An 11,675-nucleotide genomic window follows, 5' to 3' on the forward strand; every position below is an offset into this window, starting at 1 on the left:
GCCCTGTGTGGGGTGGGCCTGGGGTCCACAGCCAGCGCCCAAGCATGCTAACCCAGGAACCAGTGGAAAGGCAATTTGAAAAGGAAATTATCAAGATCACTTCCACAGTAAGGATGATGATGATGATGATATCATCATCAGCATCAGCCCAAACCCTTGCTAGGAGCTCGCCCAAGGGCGCAGGGTCAGGATGCCGGCCTGGGGCAGGGGCTTGGGAGCAGCTGAGGCGGGGGGACTGATGGGCCGGGAAGAGGAGTAGGGCACTGAGGCGGGGGACTGGATGGGGCGGGAAGAGGAGTAGGAATGGTGAGGGGGGCGAGCGCAGGGGAAGGGAGAGGGAGGGGCGAGGAACGAGGAGGTGGGAACTGGGGCGGGGAGATGGGGGGGCGCGGAGAGACGGGGAGATGAGGAGGAGACGCGGGAGGTGAGGACCGGGGCAGGAAGGTGAGAGGGGCCGCGGGGAGGACGGTCGGGGAGGTGGAGATGGGGTAGGGGACTTGAGCGAATAGGGAGGTGGGGGTTCGGGAGCGCGGAGGAAGTAGGGAGGGGGCGCCGGGAGGGCGGGGAGCTGGGGGCGGTGGGGCGGAGCGCCGCCCCGCCCCTAAGGGCCTCTGGAAAAGTTTGCGCTCTGGCTTGCGCGCGCAGAGGCTGAGCCAGCCGGTCCTGGGGACACGCGACGGGAACGCGGCGCCAGGAGGAGCCCGAGCGACAGCCCCCGGCCGGGACCGACTCCCCCCTCCATCCAGCCCCAAGACTCTCTCGGTGCCCCGGTCCCCGCCGCCTGTGAGCGGAGGAAGGGTCCCCAGGATGCGGGTGGCCCAAGTGCCCTTTCCAGACAGAGGTGAGTCGGCGGGGCAGGGGCTGCGAGTCCGGGGCGCCCAGCCTGGGTGGGTGGGGTGGGGGCCGCTGGGCCCACTTTTCTCACCAAATTCCAGCCTATCCCTGGCGTGACTGTGACCTGGCCCAAGAAGACACCACGTCCCCATCAGCCCCTCATCCAGGCCATCCATTCCGGTGATGGCCCCAGCGGGGGAGAGGGAATGGTTCCTTTTTCCACTCTAGTGATGAGAGCCATTGACCAGCCAGAGCCAGGGGAGAGGGAATGGTTCTTTTTTAACTACAGTGGGAAGGTCCAGACTGAGCTGCACCTTCATGACCTGAAGGAGACATAAGTGGCTCTTCCCAGAGAAGTCCCCTCTGTCCTTTTCCTGGAGTAACTGAAAAGTGAGGCAGCCTCACCGTCCCGGGATGAGGACCTGGGGGCTCTGGGAGTGTGTGGTTGTCGTCGTTCTCCTGAGAAAACCGTTCTTTTAAATGATATTCGCCACAAAATTCCACTGTTTTCTTCCGTTTCTTGAAGTAGGCAGTCAGGACTGTCAGAATCAGGGCTGGAAGATAAAGCCCCTACTTTTGCAATCGTGAGGTTCCCACATGCTGCGTTCACAGCTGGATAAAGCCTGGAGAAGGGACGGGACATGTCCTTCTTTGGCCCGATGCTAGCTTTGCTGTGTTTCTAACCACCCCGGCTCCAAACGGTCTGTGTCTCTCTCTTTCTCTCTCTTCTGGTGCTGGCCACTCCCGGTGACATATTTCTTTGTGGGTTTTTATATTTAGATGTAAGAGAGGAACTTGTTGGGGGTTTAAAGGGAACACATTTTGTTAGGAAGATGAAGCAAGGCGAGTGGCACGAACACGGGGCTCTCCTGGAGGATAATTTCAAAAGTGGAGGGTCCACCCTGCCCACGGTACCCACCTGCCCTGGAGCCCTGACGACTTCCAGAATGAGGCATCTTTCTAAAGTCTGGAGGTCAGAGGCTGCAGACACTCGCTGTAGACACACATCTTCCTCGTTCATCTTTGCAACATTCTTGGTCAGAAGTTGCAAATACTCAATGTAGACACACATCTTCAGTGGCATTCTTGCAGGCGTGGTTAAGAAAAACAGTTCCTAGAAGTAGCGGGCAGGATTAGGTCCTGCGGGTGCGTGATGGACACGGTGGACGGCCCTGCCTGTGGCTGGGGTGGTGGTGGGCACGTTGACCTCGAGGAGTCGTGCAAGTGTCTGGCTCTGGAGGAGTTCTCAGGGAACTGATGCAGAGCTCCATCCAGAATGACTAATTCTGTGGCCATAGGAGGACCACCCAGTGGGTTTTCTCAGTCAGCAACCTTCACATCCTGCCGGTCTGCTTGTTCCGTCACCTGACAGGAGAGACTGCACATCAGCCCTCAGAAGCCTCCTGTGAAGATGCGGCTGGGGTGGATTCTCCCCCAGCTTCACCTTCGTCGATGCTGCTTTCCTCTTTAGGTTTCTGAATTTCGTAAAGTGCGTGGCTCTCCTAATTTTCTACCGCGTGTGGATGGTAGAAAGTGGCATCTCCTGAAGAAGGAGCCTCACACGTTGGCCTAACAATGTTCTCAAAATGCAGGGACTAATTTCCTCCTTTCTCTGGAAATTATGGCACTGATGTGACCCTGTGATGTCTTTTCCCTCCTCCTACACACACTTCGATACCTACAGTGTGTGCATGTGTTTCTATGATGGAAAAATGAGAATCTGGGCATGCCGTCATCTTGAAAATTTGGGGGTTGCCCTACTGTGAAGCCCCCTCTCCTTCTGCAGGACTCGGTGCTGTGAGCCGGGCGCTGACACCGCTGGCCGGGCCGAGGGCCGCCTGTGCTGGTAGCTGGAACCACTGCGCTGTGCTTTCCGGGGCTTTTCTGTTCCCTCCCACGTGGCTTCCTCCTTCCTGCCTTATCAGTTCGCAGCCACTTCTTTGCACCCATTTTCTGTTGAATTAATTAATTGCCTGAGGAGACGTTCCATGAGCTTTCGGAGGTAACAGGACGTGCTCGGTGAACTCCATCCAGTGCCGAGACTCTGGCGCTCGGTGACGGTTGTGACCGTGCCGGGTACGGTCAGCCTCCGTTCTGTGTCGTTTTCCTCCTATCTCTGTGGCTGCGTGTGTAGGAGGCCTGGCGGCAGGCCAGCCCGGTGAGCCCCGTGCGCTGGAGCGAGGCCTGAGCCGGTCGGTGGGGCTCTTGGGCCTTGCAGATGCTGCTTCAAGTCCCCAGGGTCAGGTTTCCGCTCGTGTCAGCATTCCAGCATTTGGCGAGCCTGCTGGTGACACTCCTGTCACCGCCATCTCGGTGAAGACCATGGCGGGGCGGGGGGTGGACGCTCTAGAAGAGTGAGCCCCTGCTGTGGTGCGTGGGAATCGGATGACCCAGCCATCCAGCCCGGCGCTGCCTCAGCTTCCCTCTGTGTACACTCAAAAGGCAGATGCCGCCATGGGGACAGACGGGGTGCCTGCAAGGGACATTGTGGGCCGTGTCACCGTGGCTCCAGGAACCGGCAGGAGGGACCCCACAGTTAGGACTTCTTGGGCCAGGTGTCTCTTATTTGCATAGGCCCTTAGCTGCCTGGAGGAGCTCATTCCCACACACCTTCATTCATCCCACGGCAGTCTGGGCAGGAGTCCAATCCCGTTACTAAGAACAGGCAGAGAAGGAGAGTCTGAAAAGTCTGGTTGAAGAGCAGAGGGTAAGGCCTCTTGTGTCAAGATCGGCTGCCTTACAATGGACAAGCCCGGGCACCCAGGCGAGCAAGCACGGAGGCCGCCCCTGGGGCCTGTGCCCGGGCTCCTGCTGGCCCCCCCACGTCCATGCGCTCGCGGGACTGCACTCCATCTGTGTTAACACCCGCACCTTCCCTGCCCGAGAGAGTCCCGTGTGGGAACGCCGCCGGGGAGCGGGGAGCCTGCTCATCCCAGTGACCTCACCGGGGGCTCCGGGCCTAGGCTCCCAGCGGAGTGCAGGCGCGCGGGGCCGTGTGTGCGAGGCCTCTTGCTGGAAGCTACCTCTGAAAGCCCCGCTGGGTTGCTCAGAAATCTGGGGCAAGGGGAAATATTCATTAGCAAAGGAATTTCCTGGGGCATCGACATGGCCAGCCCGGCCTTTCTTTCCTAAATTCTTGTAAACAACAACAAAACACTGCTTTCCAGGAAATTTTGCTGCTTGGCAAATGCTTGGTGTTTCGGTTCAGTTTGGAGGATGGACTCGTTGGTTTCCCTGGGAAAACGTGCCTTTCACAAACAGCACCCCGTGTCTGATCGGGAGAAATTCCTCACTGTCCTCTCGTGCTTTTCTTGTTCGCTGTGACGGAGAGGGAGAGAGACCCCAGACTTTGTGGAAATATTTCCCTTTACTTTTTTCTTTTCCTTCTTTTTATAGTTTGTTTATTTTCCAAGTTGACATGTGTAGAGAAAGTGAGTCACTAGTGCAGAGAGCCCATCTGGAACCCATCGGCCGCCCGGGCCGCCCCTCCCCGCGGACGCGCCTCCCTGGGACGGAGGGACGGCAGCCTCACCAGTGCGACGCGGTCTAACCTGGTGACCACGGCGGGGACGCCTTCTGGAAGGTGCTTCTCCCAGTGCCCGTCCCACGCAGCAGCTTCTGGCTCAGGCCCGGCGCTCTGAGACGTACAAGACTACCTTCCTCAGCACTGGGCTCTATTTCTGACTTGTTCGGGGGAAATCAAGCAGTGATCAGACTCTTACAACGAAAAGTCAGACGGTGGTCCCTGCCAGGCCCCAGATGCTTAACTTTTAAAATAAAGAAAAACGTGAGCGTTTGTAATGTGTACGTCCTGCCCCCATGGGGACTTCTCCAGCTAGCCGGGTGCCGTTAGTCTCTGCGGGGACCCTCTGCATCTAAGCCCCTCCTAGACAGCAGCACGACGCTCAGAAATCCAGGCAGCCCATGGATGCCCAGGCACCAGCTCACGAGGATGCCCCCACCCAGGCCCCGCAGCGCTTGTTAGGACAGCGACCTGTAGAAACCCCGTGTCCACAGACAGGAGCAGGAATTACCAGCATCCGAATGCACCTCCACCTAGGACTCGGGTGAGCAGCACGTCGGCAGAAAGACGCCAGGCACGTTTGTAGGCTATGGGGCCCCATTTACGTGAAGGTCGGAAACAGGCTCCTGCCCTCGAGGGGGTGAGAAGCCAGCCAGCGGTCCCTTTGGGGGTCGGTGGTGGCTGGGACGGGTGGAACAGGCTGGCCTCCCAGGAGCTGTGCTCACAGTGCCCAGCACTCCTCAGGATGGATGTGGCCGAGAGCTGATGCCCCACCTGGTCCCAAGCCGGGCTGGCCGCTCCGAGCTGGGGGGCGGGAGGGGCAGAATGTTCTTTCCGCATATTCAGGTCCTGCCGCGCCCCTGAGAGGTGGGGGCAGAACTCCTTGATGCTTTTGACCACAAGTAACAGCACTCAGACACATCCAAAATCAACCTGGCCTTTGCCCCAGCACGTAACTCTTGGGGTGGAGTCTACGTTCTAATGTTGGTAATCCAAAGAAAATAAGCTTTTAGATTCTAAAGAGAGCCAGATGTCTTCCAGTTACGAAAAATGCGGAGAGTAGCATTTAGCAAGAGATGTTCTGGAAAAAATGTGCTCTTTGAGTGATGAATATTTAATCAAGGGAAATGATAAATCAAGCGTTAGTAGGAAAAATACATTCACCCTCAAAACGCATGGTTTGGGTGGCTCTCCGGCGCATCTTACACTATTTTCATTGTGGTGGTTCTGCTGCTGGGTATCGCCTTCATTGTTTGCTTGTTTTCCTGCCCTGCTCAGTTCTTTCAAAGCCCTGCCTGTGCCACGAAGAAAAGTCCTTCAATTGTCTGTCCTTGCTCTTTACGTCCAGGAGGTCCAGGTCCAGCGGGTTCATGGGCACACGCGTCCCTGTCCTTGCTCATGGCCCCAGCGCGGGGGTGGGGTGCGTGCAGAGGGAGGGATGGACGTGGCGGGGAGTTACCCTGGGGAGACAGGCACAGCTGACAAGCCGAAGTCGTGCTGTGGTTTCCAAACCTTTCGGATGTGGCCGCTTGGAGCGAATTCACGAACAATTCACATTCCTCGCCCTTTCAGGTAACACGCGTGTTTCTACAATTCAGACCGTGTGGGTGCTCACTCACTCATGATCGCAAGTCATGCTCACCACATGCGTGTCGTCGTTGCTGGGACGGGAGCCCCTGGTTGGGGAGCAGGACTAGTGGACAGAGTGGCCGCCGGCGCGTGGCACCGGGCTGCCTGGCGTGGGGCGCGTGGAGGCCTCGGGTCTGCTGCGTGGACCCGGCGCCGGCAGGGAAGTAGCCGTTCCCCGGCCGCTGCTCCCTCCGACTCTCGGTGGGGCTGGCTGTGCTCCGGGCTGTGCCCGGGGCCCGGACGGCGGAGTGAGGCCGTGGCGGCTCCATTCGCGGCTCACAGATAAAGACTCAGCTGACAAGCAGCAGGGAAGAGCAGAGCGTTCGTGGGGCACCCGTGAGCGGACGGGCGCGGTGCCCCCGATGCGGTGTGAGTGAAGCAGGCCCCTGCAGGCCGCAGGCTCAGAGGTGGTCAGCCGCGGCATGATTTACACTCCTGAAACGACAGCCTGCGATTTGTTGTAAAAAGTGGCGAGTGGGCTCAGGGAGGTCTGGAGGGGCTGGGCTGACTCCAGAACGTGTTGCAGAGCAGGAGGAATTTGACTCAGGGCGTGAAGGACAGGCCGGAGTTAGAGAAAGGTGCGGGAGCGGCGGCAGGGGCCGGCGGGACAGCGGCCCACCGAGCTGACCCGTGCGTCTCCAGGGGCATCTACTGACCTGCATGCAGCGCGCAGGCGGCCCCCGGAGGCCAGGGCCCACGGGGTTTCTGGAACAGCCGCGCATGCAAGCTCCGGCACATTGGGAGAAGTCTCTGCAGCAAAGGAACAGAGCGGCTCTCTCTGACCTCAGAGAACCCGAGCCCCCTGATGGAGGGGGGGATCTGACAGCCTCCCAGGCCCCAACCAGTGCCCGCAGGGCCGGGAAACAGTGACCTAGAGGGAGTGGGGGACCCACGGAGTTTCTCTCCTTCTCGTCCGAGAACAGCCGCCCACGCTGTGCCCCTGAGTCCTTCCAGGACTGAGACCCTCTTCGGCCTTCTTGGTACCTAGCAAGATCCCACCACACCCCAAAATGCAGACCCCATATCATTTGGGGAGCTGTCTGTCTCTGAACCCAACTTAGGGCTATGGCTTAAACGTTGTAAAAGTAAAAAAATACTCATCGCTGGACACTCAGAGGGCTGTTTTAAGCTAATCTCATTTGATTGTAGCAGATATTTAAGCATATATTTCTAATTTAAAATCAGTGGGTCCACTGAAAGCCACGTCCAGCTGTGACGTCACATGAGGTGATGAGCACGGCCCCAGGTGGGGGTGGGAAGTATCTGGAGGGGAGGGGAGATTAAATCCAGGGCCTTCGAGGGCCTGGCCCTTGGCTTCCCACCTTCACTGTGTCCCTAGACCCCCAGGTGGGTCGTTTCTTTCTGTTCACTTGCACGGCTTCAGTTTTGGGGGTTCAGACTGTTTGATCTGAACTCTGAGTTTTCAGCCACGTCCAGAGCCCGAGTGCTCATCCCTGCCCTTCCTCCCATCACCCCCGTGGAGGTACGGGTTTGGGTTCTGCTCTGCCTCACACTGCCCTTCCTTCCGTGGCCACGTGGCCCTGTCTCCGGCCTCTCCTGGGGGCTGTCGGGACCCGACTCTGTCCCCAGCCCTGGTCCCAGGGATGCTGTCAGGGCTGCAGGTGCTTCACCACGTGACTTCAGGCTCACCAGGGGGGCTTCCTGGAGGTGTTATTCTGGTTCTATCCTATTGCATTGTCCTGGGATGATCCTGTCTGTCTCCTGGTCATGGGGAATCATGGTTTGGCAGCTCCCGTGCGGTGGATCAAGGATGCAGTTAGCACTCACGAGTGCCTTGGGATTCCCCGATGGATGTTTATTCGGTCTGTGTGTCATTGTTACGTGAGTGAATGATCGTGGCACTCACGCACTGATCTCCCTCCCGGGGGCTGCAGACACCAAGTGGCTTCCCGTGGCCGCCTCAGCCCCTGGGGAGCTCTGGGCCCCTGCGTGACCAGCCGTTTGCACGCTTGCGGAGTTTGGGTGCCTTCCTCCAACTCTGCTGTGACCGCTGCCCCTGGGTGGTCTCGGAGCACCTTCAGCGCTGGGCACCCCTCTTTTCTCTTTGCAGGCTCCTGCTCTGCGCGCCCTGGCTGGGGTCCGGCCGGGGCCACCCCTGAAGCCTGAGCCGGAGCCCGTTCTCTGGAGATGGACATGCCCAGGGCGCCCTCTGGTGGGATCCGGAACTGAGCCTCTGCGCGCCCGAGCCATGGCCGCGGTCCTGACGCCGCGCCCCAGGCCCGGGAACCAGACCCTGTATGAGCACTACAGCTACGTGGGCAAGCTGGAGGGCAGGCTGAGGGAGGCCCCCGAGGGCAGCGTGCTCACCACCGTGCTGTTCCTGATCATCTGCAGCCTCATCGTGCTGGAGAACCTCATGGTTCTCATCGCCATCTGGAGGAACAATAAATTCCACAATCGCATGTACTTCTTCATCGGCAACCTGGCTCTCTGTGACCTGCTGGCCGGCATCGCCTACAAGGTCAACATTCTGATGTCAGGCAAGAGGACGCTGAGCCTGTCTCCCACGGTCTGGTTCCTGCGGGAAGGCAGCATGTTCGTGGCCCTCGGGGCGTCCACCTGCAGCTTGCTGGCCATCGCGATCGAGCGGCACTTGACTATGATCAAAATGAGGCCGTACGACGCCAACAAGAAGCACCGCGTCTTCCTTCTGATCGGGATGTGCTGGCTCATCGCTTTCTCGCTGGGCGCCTTGCCCATCCTGGGCTGGAACTGCCTGCACGACCTCCCCGACTGCTCCACCATCCTGCCCCTCTACTCCAAGAAGTACATCGCCTTCTGCATCAGCATCTTCACGGCCATCCTGGCCACCATCGTGGTCCTGTATGCACGCATCTACTTCCTGGTGAAGTCCAGCAGCCGCAGGGTGGCCAGCCCGCACAACTCGGAGCGCTCCATGGCCCTGCTGCGGACCGTGGTCATCGTGGTGAGCGTGTTCATCGCCTGCTGGTCCCCGCTCTTCATTCTCTTCCTCGTCGACGTGGCCTGCAGGGTGAAGGAGTGTGCCGTCCTGTTCAGGGCCCAGTGGTTCATCGTGCTGGCCGTGCTGAACTCGGCCATGAACCCCGTCATCTACACGCTAGCCAGCAAGGAGATGCGGCGGGCCTTCTTCCGGCTGGTGTGCACCTGCCTGGTCCGGCGCTGCGGCGCCCGCTCCTCGCCTGCCCAGCCCGCTCTCGATCCCAGCAGAAGCAAGTCCAGCGGTAGCAACAACAGTAGCCCCTCGCCAAAGAGCAAGGAGGACTCTCCGCAGAGAGCCGCCTCGCCCTGCATGACCGACAGGAACAAAACGGTGCAGAATGGGACCCTCTGTAAGTGAGAGCAGCGGCCTCCAGGAACGGGGATCCTTACACATCCGCGGGACAAGGGGCGCTCTGCTCACAGCCACGGTCTTATTTATTGCATGCCTCAACCCTGGGAGTTCCAGAGCTGGCGCTCGGGAAACCTATTTGCCAATAGCCTGCATGGCGTGGACGTCACTAAGGGGGGGACCCGAGGACTCGCCAGCTTATTCCACGGTAGACAGCGTGCCTTGTCCGCTTCGGCTCCTGAGTCTTCCGAACGTCCCCGGCTGCTGACGTGATCTGCCTTCCCCCAAGTCCCAGCAGCCACTCTCCATGGTGCCTGCAGAGGGGAGGTGGTGGTGGGCACGCAACGTACGGCGTGCTTCCCCAGACGCCACAGTGATGTTTGGGAACTTCACACTACATTGTGCACAGCGTGGATGCTGGTGTATTCGTCACGTCTGGGCTACGGAGCACTTGGTTTCCAATGTCTGCCATCCGTACGTGGCTCCAGTGGGGGTACGTGGTGCAGTGTCCTGCTTGAACCACCAGGTGTAAGGACGTGGCTAGAAACCAGGTACACACTCCAGTCCCAGTCTCTTCAACTGACATGAAGTCTCGTGTTCAGCAGGCTTTGCCTGAATTCCCAGAAAGGGCTGCTCCCAGGTGGGGCTCGGGTGTGTGGGGCTGACCCAGAGAGAGCGGAGAACCAGAGAGCTTTGGGAGCGGCGTCCCTGCTTCTCCTCTGTCCTGTGTCCCTGTGGAGTCTTACACACATCCAAAGCCCCATTCCTACAGATCCCAGAAAAGCCAGCCAGGGTCCTTCAGGAGGCTGTCCCTAGGCCAACCAGGAAAATAACCCATATGAGCAGAGGACAGACACCCTAGCCGGAAGCCGGAGGCTGCAGTCTCTTTAACGTGATGGAAAGTTTGTCCTGAATTAGGAGAGGTTTACTTGATCCTGTGTGGAGTCTGATTCACTTTGATCAGAGAAGCACCGAGTCAGCGACCCCATGCTGTCCCCGTGAAGAAGCTGGGGCGGTCGGCAGCCCCCGCCCCCACAAAGCTGACCCTGACCGTGCCGTGTCAGGAGCGCGTCTGGGATCCGGCGGTTTGCGCATTCTTCAAGGAAATGTGATGATGCCGTAACCCCCCTTTTCAGTATAGGTTGGCCATGCGTCCCCGTTGGTAGGGAGTTACTTAGAAGGCGTTTCAGTGCACGCCTTCCCCAAGGATTCCACCTGCAGGACAGACCGACGAGGAGAACGTGCACACGTCTGTAGAGATCTCATAACCACAGAGTTGATGTGCTCGGTACTTGGTAGAAGCAAAACAGAGCAACCTTCAGAAGGACTCCTACTTGGGCAAGCCCACATCAGAGCCCCTGAGGTTTTCTGATTTGCTGGATGTTTCAGCTGAGTCAAGACTCAAGAGACGGCTCGATATGTTAGCTCTCTCTCAAGAAGTTGGCTCCTGCATGCATGTCCCCCTGATGGAGGAACATTCCTGTGGGTCCTGGGGGGTCTCCACATACCCACCAAAGACTTCCCTCACTTTTGTTATTGGTGAGAGAAGTCCTGTTTGTCAGGAGACGCTTGGCGTCGGCTTCCTCCCATCACTGAAAAGAGCTTATTCTCTACTCCAATAGCGTGTCTGGAGAGTAAAGCGTGGAGAAAGGGAGGCAGTGTTTCGGAGCCACGACCTTGGGCAGTGCGTGTTCACGTAGTGAGCAAAGTGGCCGCAGGATCCCTCCGCACTGGCCCTGAGGGGCGCCTGGGGCCCTGGGTCTCTGGTGTTAGTATTAGTGACACTTGCACCATAACCCAGCTTCCCGTTGCGAGAACACAGAACTTTCAAGCAGTCTGAGTGAGAAATACGCCAAAAGAGTAATTGTGTTCGTTTGAGAGATGCAGAAAATGATCAACCTTAATTCCGCTGTGTACGGTATCCTCAGCAGGTGGCTGGGGGCGTGCAGGAGTTTCCAGGCCACAGAGAACTCGTGCATTAGATACCACTCGGTCAGTAACCTTTCCCTGTCCCGTGTGTGTTTGTTAACAAAATAAAACCAAAAGCCTGCTTATAAACCTGTCGCTGGGGGTCGGCGTAGGGGGTTGTTTGCACCAGAGCCCCTGGTGGTGTGCAGGGTGGCGGCCCAGCACGGAAGCCACTCTCGGAAGCCCATGACCGTCCCCCCTGCGCATCCCCCAGGCATAGCTGGTGTCCAGGGAAGCTTCGGTGGCCAGGTTCTGGTAGGCCGGGCCATTTTGAGGCGGTTGAACCTTTCAACAGGGACAAAATGATGCGTCCTGGCTGAAAGAGACGGGCCGTTTGGTTCTGCTCCATTTGCAACAGGAGGGAAGAGGTCAGAACCGGCCTGCTGCCCA

The 11,675-nt window shown here is 58.6% G+C and overlaps 1 protein-coding gene across 1 annotated transcript; it reads left to right on the forward strand.

Moving 5' to 3' along the window:
- Nucleotides 1–627: 627 nt before the first annotated feature.
- S1PR3 (sphingosine-1-phosphate receptor 3) lies at nucleotides 628–11,375 on the forward strand. Its single transcript, XM_036121745.2, has 2 exons — nucleotides 628–841; nucleotides 8,058–11,375. The coding sequence occupies exon 2, from the start codon at nucleotides 8,196–8,198 to the stop codon at nucleotides 9,324–9,326; it is 1,131 nt and encodes a 376-aa protein (XP_035977638.1). The 5' UTR covers nucleotides 628–841; nucleotides 8,058–8,195; the 3' UTR covers nucleotides 9,327–11,375.
- The last annotated feature ends 300 nt before the right edge of the window (nucleotides 11,376–11,675 follow it).

The sequence above is a fragment of the Halichoerus grypus genome, chromosome 14 (genome assembly GCF_964656455.1).
Source record: "Halichoerus grypus chromosome 14, mHalGry1.hap1.1, whole genome shotgun sequence".
Taxonomy (NCBI): domain Eukaryota; kingdom Metazoa; phylum Chordata; class Mammalia; order Carnivora; family Phocidae; genus Halichoerus; species Halichoerus grypus.